General features: G+C 34.7%; 1 protein-coding gene across 1 annotated transcript; it reads right to left on the bottom strand.

The window, feature by feature from the left end:
* Nucleotides 1–7891: 7891 nt before the first annotated feature.
* On the bottom strand, nucleotides 7892–9034 carry LOC140184802 (serine/threonine-protein phosphatase 7 long form homolog). Its single transcript, XM_072237978.1, has 3 exons — nucleotides 8535–9034; nucleotides 8370–8424; nucleotides 7892–8251 (listed from the first exon to the last, which is right to left on the bottom strand). Exons 1-3 carry the CDS (start codon nucleotides 9032–9034, stop codon nucleotides 7892–7894), a joined length of 915 nt encoding a protein of 304 aa, XP_072094079.1.
* Between the last annotated feature and the right edge of the window lie 3710 nt (nucleotides 9035–12744).

The following is a 12744-nucleotide window of genomic DNA, read 5'->3' as shown; positions in this document are numbered from 1 at the left end:
ATAATAAATTTGTAACTAAATTAATCTATATTTATTGTATTCAATTTAAATAAGTAATAAATTATCTTATTTTAATTTAATCCTTAAATTTACATAATTTGATTTTGGTTCGTTATATAAATTTTATGATTTTTTTTTTCAATGTAAATCTAGGAATGGCAAAATTTTTCGCGGAGACTGCCCCAAATGAAAACGCAAATGCAAAAAAATTTTTCTATGAGAATAGAAATGGGGGCCAAAACATTTTTGAGGCAGACGTAAGAACCCGAGCGGAGATCTCCACCCCATCCCCACTAATCCCCAAATTATTAAATTTACTTAAATACCCTTAATAATTTATTTCTAATATAAATTTTTTAGTCATTTCACATACCATATATATACCCTTCTCTCCATAACACTAACACTGCGTGGTCCCACTCCTCAGTCACTCCAGAAGGCCAGAACTTACAAATTTCAATCTCCCATAGCGTTACAATCATACCCCTCATCACTCCTGCTTAGTACTCATTGTGTCGTCACCCCTCGCCGTCTCATTGTCTCTGATCACGGCGTCTTTTTTCCTTTTCACCGCAGCGTGACTGTGTCCTTGTACGTTGTAATAATATTTTTTTATTTTTCATTAGAACTTTTGCATAAATGATCAATATATAAAGATGGAGGATGGAGTCTCGCAAAAAATGAGAATCTGCAAATAATAGAGATGGGATAATATTCTCCATGGTGAAGATTGAGATGAGAACGAATAGCAAATCTAGGAGCGAAAATGAAAAACGAGAAGATATTTTCTGCCTCCTCTTTGTTCTGCTCCACCCCATCCCGTTGCTATCCTACGTACGTAAATCATATGATTTGTGTGTGATATAAATAATATCTAATACTAATATAATACAATAACAATATAATAATAATTAATAACAACATTATTTCATAATTAATATTATTATAAATTCATTATTTTATACCAGAGACAATAATTTTTTTAACTAAATTAATCTGTATTTAATGTATTTAATTAAAATAACTAAATAAGTAATAAATCATCTATTTTATTATACACCTTATAAATTAATGAATCAAAATAATTGATATAATGAATTATAATTTATTGATTGATATAAATTATAATAATTATGTGATATTTAAATATCTAATCAAATCAATTAGTTAACATAATTAATTTATCGTAATGAATTGTATTTAATGAGTTAAAAGAAAGAGTAAACTATCATTTATACTCATGAAAATTTAACACGCTGACATATCTACCCATAGAAGACGGAAATTACCATTTGTACCCATAAAAAATGATTTTTACAAGCAAAATTATGCAAACCCTAAAAAATTAAATAAAATTCCTAAACTACTATTCTCTCCACCACTACTACCATTGTCTCCTCCCTCCCCCCCCCCCCTTCTCTCTCTCTCTCTCAATGTTCTCAGCGACCCAATCCCAACATCGATCACATCGCCGCTCAGTACCACGCCTCACCCTCCTCCTCAACCGTCACCCTAACCCCTTCGCCGCACACTCCTCCATCGGTGTCGTGACTCAACAGCACCAGCACCACCATAACCAGCATAATCATCTAACGCAAGCTTAGCGAGCAGTGTGAGTGATCCGTTGGGATGACTAAACCGTCACTACTGTTTACTTCATCATTCTCGCCATCTTCCATCATCATCAAGCTTAACTATCTGGCCTCGAAATTTAACACCCTAACGGAATCCATAAAGTGTGTGAAAAGGCTTCTACATTACGCATCTTTACCTCTACTATTCAATGATTCAGATCGGATTTCAGAGAACTAGATTGGGTTTTCTCTACACACACTCAAAGGCTGCGACTTTTTCAAGGATTGATCAAAAAATGGTGTTTAGAAATGATCCAGTTGAGTTCTTCTTCAATTTCATTTAGGTTGTGAAGGAATTGTTTTCCCTTTAGAAGTGAGTATTCGAAAAGTTGCAAAGGATCTTGAGAACTACTTCCTGTTAAGGCACAAGAATAAGGGCAAGAAAGGTGTTTGTTTGATTGCCCAGGTGAAGCAAGATGCATGGTGAATTTCAGATCTGCGATGTGAGAAAGAAGATAGGATTTTCAATGAAGGTTTTCTTGAAGGCTTTCTTGAGTATTTTCTCACAGAACTCAGTGGGTGGTAATGAGAATATGAATGTGAATGGTGATGAGGTGGATAAGAAGGGTGATGGATCTTCTTCTTACACCAATTGTTTAAAGTTTGCAGTGACTTAGTCTTTGCTGGTTAATAGTTTCCTTCAAACTCTTCCAGCTCCTTTCAAAGCTGGTAGGGGAGAAGATGGGGTTGGAGTTTTGGAAGAGGTGGAAGGTGATGGGGAAGTGGAGCCTGTGGTTGAGATCAGAGTCGAAGAGGTGGAGGGAGGAGGAAGGGTGGTGATGGCGGTGGTGGTGATGGTAATGACAGTAGTGATGGTGGTAGTTAGGGAAGAGAGTAGTGGTAGAATTTGGGATTAGAGTAGCTGAGAACATTGAGAGAGCGAGAGAGGGGAGAGAGACGATGGTAGTAGTGGTGGAGAGAAGGGTAGTTTAGGAATTTTATTTAATTTTTTAGTGTTTAGATAAGTTTGCTTGCAAAAATTATATTTTATGGGTACAAATGGTAATTTCTGTCTTCTACGGATAGATATGTCAGCGTTTTCAATTTTTATGGGTATAAATGATAATTTACTACAACAAATCAAAAAATACTATTAAAAACATGACATATCAGTTTCATCATTAAGTACAAAAATTCAATTTTTATATAACAAAATAGATTGATTAGATACTTATTCATTGAATAGTACTAGTATATATGTCTGGTCCATACAAGGAATAATATATAAATTTTTCAATTTTTAATTAAAATATATATAGTAATGTTTGTTATAAAAATTTTATAAAATTAATTAAATTTAAAATTTAACTATTTTTATTAAAAATAATAAAATCAATAAGTAATACATTTATTTGTGGCTCAATTTTATTGATATGGAGGGGGTGTGCGTGTCATTTCCGGATATGGCTTCATGGGGTTCTATACCAATATGTGGGGCAGCCTTTTTTCTGGTGTCAAGTCCATGAAGTCGGACCCTGCGACATGTTTGTTTCTCAGTTTTGGACCAACAAATCGGTTGGTCCGATTTGAAAATGATGGAATTTTGAATGTTCTGATAGTAGTAATCGGACCATCCGAGTTGCTAGTGGAATGTATTTTTTTAATTCGTTTAATCAAATCAGAGGGTACGATTAGGATATTTTAATATTTTTTTGAATGAAGCATACCTAATCCGACTTGTTGGTGATTCTAAACAAAAGTGTCTGATTGCTGGTGAGGACCTACTCACGTCTTCTTTCTTCTCCTTCTTCAACGGTTCTTTCCTATGGTTTTCTTTTCTCTGTTTCTTCTTTACTTAGCATAATAGTTACAGATCTAGTTCTCAAGTTTTTTGATTTTGTTTATGTGATTAAGAGTAATGAGTGACAGAATTTTATTGAAGGTGTATTATTTTGGTCAGATTTTATTACAAACATCTAAAGGAATAATATTTGTTTGTGAAAATCCGTTAGATGCTGTGATTCCTTTCACAATCTCATTTGAAGAGCTCAAAGGTGTGATCTATGAAAAAATTCATTCTGAGAGGGCAAGAAGAGTAGCCTATATTCTATATAGATATCCTATAAAAGTGTTTGGTGGATTCTTCCAGTTTCAACCAAATATGTAACGGGTAAAGCGACCATGCAAGAGATATTTTCAATGTACATTGAAAATCGGAGTCAACTCGCGTTCATCGAGTTATATGTTAAGTTTGAGCAATCTGAGGCCGACCGGAATATTCTACGGGAAGATTACAATAGCGACAGCGAAGAAGAGTTCGAAAGCAACTACGAAGTTGTTGGTCCAGATGGAGATGAAGATTAAGGTGACGGACCTGTGGCTCTGGATGTGTCAGATGTGGCAAATGCACTGGCAAACGAAGTGCCGTTTGAGGAGCCATCATTCATGCGAGTTTTGGATTTGGAAGCCATGCATGTTCTGGAGTTTTCGGATTATACCAGTACAGGTACGTAATTCTCTATATTTATAAAATGTATTAGAAGTTTTTAATAATTTTTCTTGATAGTTGGGCCAACTAGCTAAGTAAAATGTGAAAATATACTGGATTAGTATTTAATGTTGTTTACCTTTTTATGTATTTAAGTTTAAGAAAGTTATTTTTTTAGCAAGTGACTGAATTAGTTGAATATAAATTAGAAATTATATAGAAATTAGTAAATCAGTTAAATATCAATTAGGATTTATGAGTCAAGTTAGAAAACTTCAGTAAATATATAAATTTGTATTTATTAATGAATTAGTAAATTAGATTAATATAAATTAGTATTTATTAGTAAAATAGTAAACCAGTGAATTAGTTAAATAGAAATTAATATCTGTTAGTAAATTAGTTGAAAATAAATTTGTAGTCATTGTAAATAAGTCAATTAGTTAAATATAAATAAATTGGAGGTATGTCATAATTAATGGAGTAAAAAATTGTTTACGTTCATTTTCGATGTTACAATATTTGTTTTTTAAATATGTTTTGTATGGCTGTTGTTGTGGCAGAAATTTCTTTTATCGCAGATAGTGAATTTACCGTTGGGATGGAATTCAGTTCCAGGGAAGCTGTTATTAAGGCGATAAAAGAGTATACCATACGAAGAAGCATAGACTACCGGGTGTATGAGTCTGAGCCGTTGACATTTTATGCTAAGTGTACACAATATGGGTTAGGGTGTGATTGGCTTATCCGGGTTAGCATGATCAGCCGAAAGTACTGTTGGGTTATAAAGAGGTATAATGGTAGTCACACATGTACCAGAGCAACAATTTTTCAGGATCATTCGAAGTTGGATTCGAATACAATTGCAGAAGCAATAAAGCCGTTGGTTGAGGCTGACTCCGCCTTAAAGGTAAAATCGGTTTTAGCAGAGGTGCAATCGAAGTTCAACTACATCGTTAGTTATCGGAAAGCATGGTTGGCTAAGCAAAAGGCAGTGAAAAAAGTATTTGGAGGCTGGGAAGCATCGTACGAAGCCTTGCCTATATGGTTTGAGGCCATGTATCATAAGGAGCCATCAGCTGTTGTTCATTTTGAGACTATGCCAGCATATCAAGGTGATGACTTGGTGACTGATATTCGGGTATTGCATCGGGTCTTTTGGAGTTATTACCCCTGCATTAGAGCATTCAGACATTGTAAGCCAATTGTCCAGGTGGATGGGACACACTTGTACGAAAAGTACAAGGGTTGTCTACTAGTGGCAGTTTCACAAGATGGCAACAACAATATCGTCTCAATTGCGTTTGCTATTGTGGAGGGAGAGACTTCTGATGCATGGTACTTTTTTCTTAGTAACCTTCGTCAGCATGTTGTAACTCGGGATGGTGTGGGACTGATATCCGACCGTCATGAATCCATAAATGCCACTGTGGAAAGGAGTAACGGTGCTTGGTCACCTCCAAGAGCTTTCCATATGTTTTGCATCAAGCATATAGAATCGAATTTTCTGAGAAAATTCAAGGCGCCGTACTTGCAGAAACTGGTCATCAATTTAGGCAACGCTCAGCAAAGCTAATTAATTTACTAACAGATTTACCTTCTATAAGTGTGTTAACATATTTATTTTTGTTTGTATATTTTTATCATACAGGATATTTGAGGACAGTGCGGGAGTATGAAGTACAATACCAGCGTTTACGAGAACGGGGCGAGGCCTACACTAACTGGTTAAACTGAATCCCCCGCGAAAAGTACGCGTTAGCTTTTGATGGTGGATATCGATGGGGTAATACGACAACGAATCTAGTGGAATGAATCAACTCAGTATTGAAGGGTGTTCGAAATCTACCCGTGACTGCCCTTGTGAAGGCAACATTTTACAGGTTTAACGAGTTGTTCACACGAAAAAGAGCGGAGGCGGAAGCTCGGATTAATGCTGGGCATGTGTTTTCTGATGTCGTGACCTCGAAGTTGCATGCAAACCAACTTGCATCAGGAAACATACAGGTTAGTTGCTTTGACCGGTAGAATGAGGTGTTTGAGGTGCGTGAGATGCCAAGTGGACTGGAGTTTGCAGTCGACCTTCGAGGCCTTCGATGTGATTGTAGTGAGTTCCAGGTGGATAGAATCCCTTATCGACATGTGTTCGCATGTTGTGCCAACCAGCGACTAGACTGGCAACTGTATGTGCATAATGTGTATAAGATGGACCAAGTTCGGCGGATGTAAAGAGGAAGGTTTAGGCCACTTGGTAATCCTACTACATGGCATGCTTACAATGGACCTCGGTTCATGCCAAATCCGTTCTTGAGACGAGTGACGAAAGGTCGCCCCAGAATGACGCTCTTCTTGAATGAGATGGACACGCATATGTTACGTCGGCCTAGGCGATGTAGGCTGTGTGGAGCTGAAGGACACAGCCATAGCAGATGCTGTCAGTCCGGTGGTGTAAATGCCGGCGGAGATAATCAGTAGGTTCACATTCTAAGATGATAATACATATGTTGCATTATATAATATGACATATGTTGTCCATCTTAGTTAATAAATTATTTTATGTGACATGACCTGCTCTATGTAGCGTTATAAAGTATGACAATCTAGTATTATTCTCCATCTGTAATATTATATAATATGACATCAATTGTCCAAAATGACTTAATTTGATATGCCATTCGTAGTAATATATTCAAAACTTTGAAACACTAATACATAGTCCAGGACCTTAATACATAAATAAGTTCATTAACACAAAAATATTATGAACATACAAAGTAATGTTACCACAGTCCAGGTCATTAATACATAATGTGCAACACATATAAAGTACTCTAAACATAGTCCACATCATTAATACACAAATAAGTTAATTACACCACAGCTACTTTCTTATTGACCACTTTACATCCTTGACAAAGTTCTTGCATTTTTTAGCGGCCTTTTTGAACACTGATGGAGTGAAGCGATTAGCGCTACGACGTGGCAGATCAATCCTCAGATTGTAACCTTTGACTTTGTCATCCGGAGTGTGACAATGACCTGCATACAATTTAATAAAAATAATTAAATTTATGGTTTTAGGTAATCAAAACAAGAGAGTTACCACATGTCATTTACTCAATATCATTTACACAATTTATGGTTTTATGAACACAACATGAGTCACTAATAGAACATGTAAAGCAAAATACACATAATAAATATTACCATCATTACGCGATTCCTCATCCTCATCGAACTCCTCTATCTCATCCTCCTCATCATCATCCTCATCATCCGGTTCATCTACTAGATAAGCATTGGTGTCCTCTTCGAGTGTGTTTGCATCTTCTTCAAGAGGTACCATGGAAACACGGTTAGGATTTTGACTATTAAGAACTCCACGTCCACCTTCACTTCTACTAGAGTCAACAGATACGAATCCTCCAGAAGCAACCGATGAGGTATGGCATGGAATCCTCGCATCCAACGAATACCTACCTGCCATGAAATCAGACTGATTGCGATATTGTGAATGTCCAGCATCTACAGCCATGAACCCAAGCAATTGGCTAAAAGAACCTCCTTCTTCTGTTTCAAACTGTGACATACCCCGATATTGTTGATGCATTGGAAAAGACTGGGTGAAATGTGTCTGAGGTACATACTGGCCTGAGGATTGTGGTTGCTCTTGTGGAATCGGATTTGGAGGTGGTGGTGGCGGCGATTGGGGTTCCTGTTCCTCATTGTCATCATCCATATCCTGACTACCCTCATCCATATCCTCATTACCCTCGTCATTCTCTTCTACAACAAGGTTCAACAAGTACAAGCGGTCCCCAAATTTTGATCAGTACCAGTCCATGTAATACTCCAATGGATATTGTGAGGGCATCGGAACCTCAGAAAGAACGTGGTTATACCTATTTGTCCAATGCATCACCCAGTATGAATGAGTCAGTGCCGTGGCCCAGTTAAGATTCTTAGGACTAGTCAGGACTTTTCCATGCGCCTTGTCCAGATTCTGTTCCTGATTAGGTACTCCCTGGACGAAACTGAACTGTCGCCTAATCCTATCGGTAGCATGCCACTCGATGCATTCGAAGGATACCAACGGCACTGTTGCGCTCCAGATAACCGATTGCATGTAGATTTCAAGAGGAATTATATTCGGATCCACGCGATCCATAGAATAAGCAGCCCACACAAACTGCCAATCATAAATGAAACTCATAATTACAACCCACATCACAGTTACAATACCAATGCTTCATCATATTTAGCTAAACACTAAATCCGAAAGTAATACATCTTTACTGAAAACTAACCTGGCCTTCCCGAAGTTCATCAAAGGCCTTCCTAAAGTGACTTAGCGTCAGATATCTATATCGTCAGTCATCGCGCTTCCAGTTACGCCACCTAATATAATATATTTATTTAGTGCAAATGAATTCTAAATATCAAGAAACAGATACATTGTAACATAATATTACCTGTTTGCTAGCGAAAAACTGCGGGGTTTCCTAGGAAGCGGCGATAGATAAGGCAGTCGGATCCAAGCCCATCCGAGTAGAAGTGTTAGTGGTCCATCGATTTTCTTGCAGTTAAAGCGAGATGCCCTGCATAATACCCTATAGAGGTGTGCTAAGCATGCTGATCCCCAGCTGTACTGTCCAATACTGCCAAAATCACGAAGCAATGGTAGAAACTTCGAGTGCACAGCTGCCCCAGATTTGTCCCCAAACAAGATCATCCCAATCAGCAACATAATGTGGCACTTCACATACCTACGTATACTAATCTCATCTGTCAACTGTAAATTTTCTTTTAGATCGCGCAGCCATGTCAGTTTTATGCAGCATCCTCTACACTCTTTCTTACACGGTGCAACTCCAAATTGATCCAAACACTCAGCCTGCAACGCTTCGAAACTACTCATTGTCATCCCCGTGACTGGAAGACCATCCGTTGGAAGACCAAGAATTAAAGCCATGTCTTCAAGAGTTACGGCACATTCACCAATGGGAAGGTGAAATGTATATGTATCTGGGTGCCACCGTTCGATTAGAGCATTCACAAGTGCTTTCTGGCATTGTACTACACCAATCTAAGATGCAAGATAAAACCCAGTAACTCGTAAATACTCCTCCACCCTATCGTCGTACCGATCAGGAGGAACTGGATGATCACAGGTCAACATTCTTAATTTCTACAAAAAACATAAGAAATTATTAGTCAACTAATTAACAATTACTAACTTACTACTAGGAGGCAAGAAACTTTTAAGTAGAACAAATCATTAACAAAATTTGCACAACTAACTCAACAACACATATTAGTCGAAGCCACACAACATTCATAAATTATTTGACTAAGTCAAAGTAAAACAAATATTTATAACTTCTAAATTGAATTATTAATCCTTGAAATTTCTCAAAACTAACTAGTAATGACATCCACTAATAAATACATTCCTAATCAATTCTCAAGAATATTACAACATTAGATTACATTAGACATGCTGGTTATTTATTTATTTTGGGTAGATTCAATTTTTTTAATATATAACATTATAATTTGTATTTTTAATTATCTATTAACTATTACTTAAATAAAGTTAAATACATATATGTAAATTTTAAAAAATACTAATAATCATTCTCATTATCTTCCTAAATTCATTTTCTAATAACAATAATGAATAATTAACTTCCTAACAATTATGATTATAATTAACGAAATCAAACTAAATATTTGTAAAAAATTAATACTAACCATTCATTTTTTATTCTTACATTCAATTACTGACAACCACAATAATATTTATTTTTCTAACAATTATAACTAGAAATAATTAAAAAAATTAAAAAAAAACGTTCTACAAAAATTTTTATTAATAATCCAGTTTACATTTTATAATTTATTTCCTAAATACTAACATTCACTTCACTTCCTAACACTAATAAATATATTAAAAAATTAAACAAATTTAAAAAAAATAACTGTGTTTGTTTTACATAAATATAACATCATGCTAACTATATTTTCAGATTCTATGTTACAACAATAATAAAAATTCAGACCATAACAATAATAATTTTCAAAAATAAATAATAAAAAAATTCAGCAAAAAAAAAATAATTTAAAAAATAGTTCTAGCCATTCTATGTATATTTCTAAGTTCATATCCTAACAACAACAGGAACAACTAAATTTTAAGAACAATATTTATAATTATAAAAATTTAACAAAATATTAAATAAACTTACATAATCAGAATGACTGAGATAGTGTCTAATATGAAGTTCAGGGCGATCAACATCTTTGATTTTATATTTTTTTGTCATTTTCTTTATTTTTTCAGCAAACACACCCACTTCCAGCAGCAGAGGAATGAAGAAGAAGAATGAAGTTTGAAGGTTGAGAGTAAATGGTGACAGTGAGATATCGGATGGTGAGAGTCCCTCATACATGCACTATGTTGGTAATCAGGGCACCGTTTGGGGAGTGAGGGTTGCACGACGCGTGTCTACATAGCCACAAAACGGACCATCCGTGTTGTGAGCTACATATCGCTGAGTCCGAGTTGGGATGCAGCTACATGTTGCACCCTCCGAGTTGCACACACCTACTCGCACGGTCCGATTTCCTTCTCAACTGACACCACCCCTTTGTAAGTACCCCTCCTTCCAATAACCAGGTTCAACCCAGCTTTCCTTCCATATAGAAATTAAAAAGCGTTTATTTGTTTTCAAAGTATAATAATTAGTCATTAATTGTTGTATATAGTTTGTAATTAAATTGAATATTTATATTAGAATCTTATTTTTTAACTTTTAAAAAATATTTGTAATTAAATTAGTAAATATTTTTTATGATTTATGAGTAAAACTTTTAAATTCTATTATTTTATGTTAAAACTGATTTGAATAAATACAATATACCATGGGATAAAAATTGTCAATGAATTAGTACAATATTTATTCTTAGAATTAAAGTAATATGCAAGGTTGCAAGAACCAAACCAATCAATAAACCAGTGAAATAGCTGGTTTAACGATTCAAAAATTCAACTGGAATTCAACGACTTTACCTATATATAAAATAAAACTATTAAAAATTTAATATAAAATTTTAAATATTTAAATTTAATGATTTCTAAACTAATAAAATTTAAAATTTTGTAATTTTGCATAGTAACTTGTTTATATTTTATCATTAAAAATTCATAAAATAAAATTTTTTAAAATAACTTCTAAGTTCTAATAAAGTCATCATTAATCAAGTAATTAGCAAAAATATTCATCACATCAATAACAAAAATTTAGAATAAGAAAAATTTTAACAATAATTTCTAATAATCAAATAGTCAGCAATAATAAAAAAAAAACAAACTTATTGAAAAACTCAAACCATCAGCAACATAATTCAAAATCACAACAAATTTTAATAAAGACTTCTAATCAAGTATTCAACAACAAAAACTAAATCTAAAAACAGACAATTCAACATCCAAAACCAAGAGAATTCAAAAACAAAAAAATTAAACAAAAAAAATCCAAACTCAACATCCAAACTAAATTCAGAATCATATTAGCAACAAACTCGACCTCAGAATATAAAATTAACAAAATTAAAAACAACAATCACATCAACCATAAACCCCAACTCATAATTCTATCAACAAAATTAACTCAATAAAAAAAATTAACAGAATCATTCAAATCAACTATTAACCATTATTTCAAAAAAACACTTATAAAATAATGGTTACCCTTTTTCTCAGAAAACCAACAACAACACAAACTGAAGCAACAATGCTTATCGGCAATGAGAGAGAAAGGAAAGTGACGACGAGGAAAGAAGGATATGACCTCGAGCAGAGAGAGAAGGGACTCGAAGATAGAGGCTTGTCAAGAGGATAGTGACGACAATTTCATGGCCAATGATGACAACGACGGAGACTGGCTTGATGACAACGACAGAGACTGCGACGCCAATAGCTCTGAACACAAATTCTAGCGACGTCGAGGAGAAGATGAGGGCTGAGTAGACCTTTGAGAGATGACAATGGCAACCGCTGATTGTCACTGCTTGCAGCGATAGTAGTGGCAGCGGCTGCAGCTCTGATAGGTTTAGCTAGAGATGGCAAAGGGGTCTAAACCTGCCGAGTTGGCCCATGTAACACGCTAAAAAAGATGGGCTAGACTGAAAAATTGAGACCGCCACACATCAAAAGCCCGCCTAACCCGCATTGCTTAAACCGTGGGCTTTGGCTTGGTGGTGCGGGGCGGGGCGGGCTTCTCTGCCGAACTTAGGGTTTTTTTTTGAAGATGTTCTAATTTAGTGTTTTGGATTATATTTTAGGTTTGATCGATTATGTTCTAAACTTGTAGATGTTTAATTATATATTTTGGACAGTATTTATTTTACTTTGAACAATGTTGGTTTTATTATTTTGTTTCAAAAAACTTGGTTTATGATTATGTTTATTACATATTTATAATTATAAATACTTTAATGTTTGTGAATTTAAATATTATAATTTTTTTATGTCTTTAGAAATTATAAATTTATTAAAATGGTTGTGAAATTATATAGATTATTTAATACTTTTTTTGGTAATTTTTATTATTTAATACTTAATAGCAAAAAAATTAAAAAATAAAAATTTGGCGGACTTGGCCCGTAAACCTGCTGTTA

The sequence above is a fragment of the Arachis hypogaea genome, chromosome 5, assembly GCF_003086295.3.
Source record: "Arachis hypogaea cultivar Tifrunner chromosome 5, arahy.Tifrunner.gnm2.J5K5, whole genome shotgun sequence".
Classification (NCBI taxonomy): Eukaryota; Viridiplantae; Streptophyta; class Magnoliopsida; order Fabales; family Fabaceae; genus Arachis; species Arachis hypogaea.
The sequence above is the reverse complement of the archived record's forward strand: the minus strand, read 5'-3'. Positions and strand labels throughout refer to the sequence as shown.